The following is a 7,251-nucleotide window of genomic DNA, read 5'->3' as shown; positions in this document are numbered from 1 at the left end:
TACTAAATTAATTTTAATATTCTAAATTAGTATACATATATGAAATTTGATAAAATAATTTTAACAAACGCATTAAAATATACGCTTTGGAAAAAAAAATGAAAAAAATTTAAACATTAAGTGGGCCTCAGGTATAAGGATAGCAAAATAGCAACTAATTAATGTGTTTTAACCATTGATTAATATGGCCAATGCTTGAATTGTTCAGATCAATCGGTTAATGTGATTTTAGTTATGCAATTAATTATTAAATTGTTTTGGGTATAATTAGCATGCCATGTGTATAATAGATTAGCAATTTAACGACACCTTTGTTACATGTGCCACTATTATGCCTTTAAAAAGAAGTTAAAGAAGGTAATTCACTTTGAATATTACACTACAATCACAACAAAATGATGAGATTTTAAAATATATTAACAGTGTATTTTAATTACCTTTGATTTTATTTACTTTTAATGATGCAAAATGACTATAAAATTCCAAATGCACGCAAATACATTCAAATTGGTGTCGCCAAATGATCCTAAGTGGGTTGGGAATAATGACATGCATTTAGGATGGGTTGAGTAGGGTTGGGTTAGCTTAGGGCTGACTTTAGAGGAACTTGGGTTGTGTTTGGGTTGGGCATCTTAGGTTGGAATTTGGGCTTGGGTGGGGTCATGGGTTAGGCCTTCTTTAGGTACCCTTAGCCAGAAAACACGAGTTGTGTGCCCCTAGTCGGATTGGTGCCATGTCTTATTGATCTAACCCGTTTGTATGGTGGGTCACACTATTAATGGGTGATGACTGGAAATACTCTATGTAGGAACTGACCTTTCAACTTTTCAATTTTTTAAAGCAGCCTAATTAATGTTTTGGATCCATGATCAAAATATAATGGCTATAGTCCTAATGTATCCTTAAGATAACGGCGGTTTGAATTGGTAGAGAGCTCTAGAAAAATGTCGAAATGAAATTGACCAGCAAATCTGTGTGAGTTTTTCCCTGTTTGTAAAGATAAAATAGGTGATGGCCATTGATTTCTATTTTCATGTTTTTTATAAAATGAAGAAGGAACAAGAAGAAGAAAGAAAGAAAAAATAAAAGAATAAAAATGAGTAAGAAATATGCAGGAGCACTTTCAGTCTAACACTACTAGGGAATCTCCACTAAGACTTCAATGTTGAAACGAGGGTATCTTTACTCAGTCTACCACTTGAGCTACAGATCAAGGTGTTATCCAGAGCACTTGGATGCATGTAAGTTCCCTAAATGATAGGCCACTTTTTGGTGAAAGTTACAGTTAATCTTATTTAATAATATATTATTAGTCACTTAAAACTAATATATATTCACATTAAGTAGAGTTTTCAGTAGAAATTTATTTTTAAAAATTATGATCACGTAAAAACATTTGGCAACAAAAATGTCAATTCTTAAATTAAATTAATCATGGCCCCACTTATACAAGCTAAAAAATATCACATATCCATGTAAGGCTTATATACCATGGACCATTCATAGAATTGGCCCAAATTAATAGTAGATCTAGTTACTAAACCACAGGCCCCACCTATACAAACCAAGGAGCGGCAATCCTTAGGTTATAATTCCTCAAATAGGTGGGCCTCACTTATAAAACGAGTCAACTCGCCAAATAGTTTATACATATAGAGAGAGAGAGAGAGAGAGAGAGAGCAATGGTCCTCATTCAATTGAGGAAGAGATCACGAATGTTTATGATTCGGTGAGGCCATGACAGTGGAGCCTACCTTGATGTAGATTTTGTATACCCATGCCATCCATCAGTTTTGCCCGTGTTAAAAAAATTCCAAAATTCACAAATTATTTTTATCATGGCCAAATCCAAATAAAAATTAAAACTAAAAAGATTTGAAGCATGCATTGAGAGCCTGTTTGGCATACGCCTAAAAATGAGTTGATCTCATTTTAACAAATGGTAATTATGTATTTTAGATATCTTTTGGTATGGATAAAAATAATTCTAATAACAAAAAATCAAGATTTTTAGCACATAATCATAATTAGCTAAAATGAGATGAACTTATTTTTAGCTGTCTGCCAAATAGGCTCTAAAGAAATTCAATGTATAACCAAGATCGTCGGTATCATCCCATCACTCTCAGGACCATTGATATTCATAAATCCTACCAGTCCATTGATCCAACGGTCAGGAAAATAGGATGAATGTGGGTGTTGGTTTAATGCCAATTGGACAACACACATCAAAGTCATCACACATATACACGGAGTTTTAGCGTATAAGCTAAGGGCCTGTTTACTTGCCACTTAAATTTGAGTTCATCTCATTATATTTATCAATTCAAAAATATCATGAAATTTCACGATATTTGGAGCAACCAAACGCACCCTCACTCCCTTCATTCCATTCATCCAAATGAATTGTGTTTTATATGGATTGCTATCAAAATCAAAACAAATTTCGCCTTTGTTTTTACAATCTCTCCACCTTTCTTCCTCACTCCCATCAAAATCCAAACACTCTACAATTCAGAAAGGCATGATATGCGTCGTCTTAGTATCATAGCTCGAGAGGCAGCTCTTCGAATTCACCCGAAAAATCTTCACCAGATCACCACACATCTGTCGAGCTGCCGGCGAGCAATTGCTCTGCATCAGAAGCAGGATCTTCGTCAATCCATTGCTCCTCGTGACCGCCTCCTGTGCTTTCCGATCCCTGAACAGATGGCAAATGCTCCACAACACCACCACCGCCCGCTCCGTGGCGGCATCCGACACTTTCAACATCCGCCCCACAATCGCTGGGACGCACGTCGGATCCTCACATATCGCCGCCCTACCCTCAGCGCAGCCAGACAACATCTCGAGCATCTTCAGTGCCTTCTCAGCAACACCTGCGGATTCCGAACCAGATAGCAAATTCCCAATCACACGGATCGCCCCGAGCCGTACGATCTGCGATCTGAGCTTCCGTCGCGCGGATACAGCGATCAAACACGACAATCCGGCATCGGCCGCTTCTTTATCATTCTCCAAATTCATCAACCGTAACAATTCAAACAAAACCCCTTCCAATTCCGTAACGGAGCGATCATCATTGCAGACTACAAACACCAGCTCGAGAATCCTTGCCGAATCGATCCTCGCTTCGACGCTCCCTCTCCGCAGAACGGCAAGTAGCCAATTCCGATCAATCAAATCCATTACCCCCGCCTCGATCGAATCCGTCAAAACGAGACGTAAGACCCTAACAACGGCTTCAGCGACATCCAACCGTTGGTTGTAATCGCGGAAAACCCCGATGAGGATAGGGACGCAGCCGGCATTGACGAGGAAGTCTCGGTTCTTGATGGGGTCCTGGTCGATGAAGGAGGCGATTTTGGAAAGAGAATGGAGGGGTGGAGTGGTGGTGGGGCCTAGTTGATGTAGGAGGGAAAGAGCTTGGTGTGGGGAGAGTAGATGGACGGTGGGATTGGATTGAGAGAGAGAGGATTGCCAGGAACGGATGAGGGTTTGGAGGGTTCGGTTTGGGGTGAAATCTTTGGTGAGAAGCGGTTGCATGGTCGCAGGGCATGTGTTGTGGCCGCTGTCGATCCATTTCTGGATGCTGGAACGGTCGTAGGTAACGCCCGTACAAAGGCTTACTGGCGATTTCATCACGTCTAGAGAGATTGGGCATCTGAAATAGCTTGGAACTGATACTACAAGCTCTTTTCTCACCATATTTTCTACAAACAGAGAGAGAACGGCAGAGAGAGAGAGGGAGGAGAGAATGGCAGAGAGAGAGAGAGAAATAGAGGAAAGAATGGCAGAGAGAGAGAGAGAGAGAGAGAGAGAGAGAATGGCAGAGAGAGGGAGAGAGGGAGAATGGCAGAGAGAGAGAGAGAGAGAGAGAGAACGGCAGAGACAGGGAGAGAGAATGGGAAACGGGAGAAAAGAGGGAGGGTGGTTTTGAAGGGAAAGGAGATGGAGTCAAAGGAAGGTGACGTCAGCTTTTCTTGCTTTCCTTTTCTTTTATAGTTTAATAATACATCTCTGGTTTTTTTTAATCTTCTTGTATAGCGTTGTATGGAGATGTCATGTACAGCGCCTTATTTCTTGCAAAATATTTATTTTTTAATATCTAATATATTAAAATTGTGAGAATACTATTTCTTATTTTTATTTAGGATGTATATTAGTTTGATTTGGACCGTTGGATTCTGATTGATTTTGAATGTTTGATTCTGATGAGGGTGTTATTTTCTTTTACACTCAGTTGATTTTTTAAATTTTTGATAATTTATGCTGTTTTAACGGATTGGATTTAATGGAAAAAGTGATGAGTTGGCGGGAAGAAAGAGCGATGTATTTTGATGTTTCTAACTGACGATGTATGTGAATATGTCTCTTTTGCGTTAGTCAATGGAGGAGCGGTGCTCTCTGCAATGATACGGTGATTCGCGCGAGAAGATATCGAGAAGTGGGTCGTTGTACATGTGGCAAAAGGCATGTGTTTGTAAGATCTGGACCGTTTGTTTGGTTGGAAGAACTATGGAAATGCATTTTATTATAAGAAAGGAACTTTTATTTATGTGGGTCAGAACCGTTAATGAAACTCGACGGTTGGGGTGAACGTTACGACCGATATTAGCGTTTACATGTGGACCACCTGATAGATGAATTAATATGGATTTTTGGCGAAAAATATACCCTTTTAGGCCACCATAAAAATGGTGTGGATCGCACCCACGTGTGCTAAGTTCTCAGGTATAGCGTAACTCATCTCTTCCATTTCTCTTCGCGCGACTCGTGTTGGTACTTCCGTAACAATATACGAGTCGTTTGATACGATGGTAGAGCATGGGAGCAATACTTTCGCAATCCTCCGTAGTATGAATGGAGGACAGATGCGAACTTAAATCGAAGCCGGTTAAAAGGTGGGGCCCACATAGATAAGCCATAACACCAATATATGATCAATTAGAAGATCATGTAGTTCTATTATTGTTGTTTATTCTATGAATAAATATCATTTAGCAAGTCAATTTTAGCCGCTGATTAGTGGGCCATACATCAGCTATTTATTTCATTTATTTATGTAATTTTTCGGTTTTTAGGACATTCATATATTTACTCATATTTTAGACCGTTTAATTCGAGATGAATATGTCCCATTATACATCTTCTGTCTGCATGTGTACGGATCATTGTCCTCTCTCAGACCACCAATTTTCTCATTAAAAGTGCAATGTAATATCGTATTTAGGGGTTCAAAACGCGGCACGGGTAGGGCTCACGGGAACCGTCGAATTGCAATTTGGAGGGGAGATGGGGCCCACGCTGTCGGTCGATTACAACGTACGCGAAGACTCTTTCAGTCTTTCTCTAGGGAGGGGATTAGGTGCGGGCCAGGCCCTTGTGAAAAGGGTACGGCCCATACCTTGGGCCCCACCTTGATGTATATATTCTATATCTAAGCAGTCCATCATTTTTGCTGGATCATTTTAGGGTATGAGGCAAAAAATGAAACAAATCCAATTCTCAGATGGACCATACTAGAAGAAACAGTGGTGATTGAACATCCCACCGTTAAAACTTTCTAAGGCCCACATTAGTGTTTCCTTAATATAAATTTTCCATCCAAACTATTAATAAGGTCAAAAAAAATATGGATGAAGGGGAAAAACAAATAACAGAATGATCCAAAACTTATGTGGCCCTTAAAATGTTTTTAATGGTCAATCGATACTGTTTCCTATGGTGTGGTCCACTAGAGATTTTTATCTGCTTCATTAGTTTTTCTCACGTGTAAAAGGATCTGAAAAAACGAATGGACGGCGTGGATTTACAATTCATAAATCAATGTAGCTTCACGGTAAGTGCCATACTTTCTTAGGTGAGGCCGGGGACGCACCTAAACCGCACCCCTTTCTTTACGACAAGTTATTAGATACACTGGAGATTATGGTGATCCATACTCATGCACTCGTCCATAAAAAAATCTGAATATGGATAACTAAATCTAGCCGGTCCATACGGAGCTTCCCGTTTAAAATGGAATTTGCAAAATCAAAGTGATCGAAAGATCGTAACCTTTGACTATTATACATTTAGTTTCTGAGTTTTGATCACTCACTATACCACATTATAACAGACTCTTTCACTAATATAGCTGTTAAAATCATCCCTTCATGGTGATTTGGATATATGGCCCATCAGTCTCCACCATTTGGATGGTCTGGATTGAGGTAAATGTACAAATCCGCTTTATTCTGCTCTGCATCGATCAATACTTCCACACTTAAGTGTAAAAACTAAAAAGAGACATTAAAAGGGACCGGGTGGTGTAGCACGTGCGGTGGACGTGCGATAAAGGGACGTTGCTTTGATGATGGGTGCAGGTATCATACAACGCAGGGAGAGAGGTTATAGGCTACACACAGGCAGACAAAAGTCCGCAGCAGATGGGAATGAGATAAACATAGAAAGAGACGTCCGATTGCGTGGTGACCCCTACCGTACACCACATAGATGTATGTGATTTATCTACTTTGCTAGTCCAAAATTGAAACATATCTAAAGCTCAAGTAGACCACGCTCCAAGAGTCTGGCTACCTAACTCAGTGGTAGACAGACTCTATTTCAACACTAAGACCATGGATCAAGTGCTAATGTGGTGTGGTTAGGTGGTGGGGTTTGGTTGAGTTAATAAAAGATGAAGATCAAAGAAGAAGATTAAGAAGTGGGCCATACCATAAGAGATAGCGGAGGTAATGACATCCACCGTTGAGACCTTCCTAAGGCCCACAATGATGTTTATTTGTTATCAAACCTGTTCATAAGGCCACACAGGCTTTACCTTCCAGCACGTGAGATTTGAGTATCATGCACTAAAATGACCGGGCAAAATGGATGAACAATATAGATAAAACACATGCATCAAAGTGGGCCCCACAATACACTATACAATTTGCATTTGATGGGAAAAGATTTATGGTTCAAGCAGTTAAAATGTTTATAAATTATGGTGGGAGCACATAAGATCTGAACTATAGATTGATAAACACAAAATTTATTAATGATTAAATTAAATACTCTCACATATGTTGGATATTCTTTCTAATGATCTTTTAAATTTTGAAGTTCATAATCTTTTTTGATTTATTGCTAGGGTAAAATAGTTCATGATTACTCAAGTTATACATGAAATAGATTTTACATCCTACCTCTACTCATGTATTTCCAATATCTCTTAGGTTAAAATGAGTTTTAAAAAAAGGAGAT

The 7,251-nt window shown here is 39.2% G+C and overlaps 1 protein-coding gene across 1 annotated transcript; it reads right to left on the bottom strand.

Moving 5' to 3' along the window:
- Nucleotides 1-2,395: 2,395 nt before the first annotated feature.
- LOC131243561 (U-box domain-containing protein 27-like) lies at nt 2,396-3,777 on the bottom strand. The gene has a single exon (XM_058243006.1). The coding sequence runs from the start codon at nt 3,706-3,708 to the stop codon at nt 2,515-2,517; it is 1,194 nt and encodes a 397-aa protein (XP_058098989.1). The 5' UTR covers nt 3,709-3,777; the 3' UTR covers nt 2,396-2,514.
- Between the last annotated feature and the right edge of the window lie 3,474 nt (nt 3,778-7,251).

Source organism: Magnolia sinica, chromosome 4, assembly GCF_029962835.1.
Source record: "Magnolia sinica isolate HGM2019 chromosome 4, MsV1, whole genome shotgun sequence".
In the NCBI taxonomy this organism is placed as follows: domain Eukaryota; kingdom Viridiplantae; phylum Streptophyta; class Magnoliopsida; order Magnoliales; family Magnoliaceae; genus Magnolia; species Magnolia sinica.
The sequence above is the reverse complement of the archived record's forward strand: the minus strand, read 5'-3'. Positions and strand labels throughout refer to the sequence as shown.

Coding starts and splice junctions, on each gene's coding strand:
- LOC131243561 (XM_058243006.1), bottom strand. CDS start 3,708: ATGGTGAGAAAAGAGCTTGTAGTATCAGTTCCAAGCTATTTCAGATGC.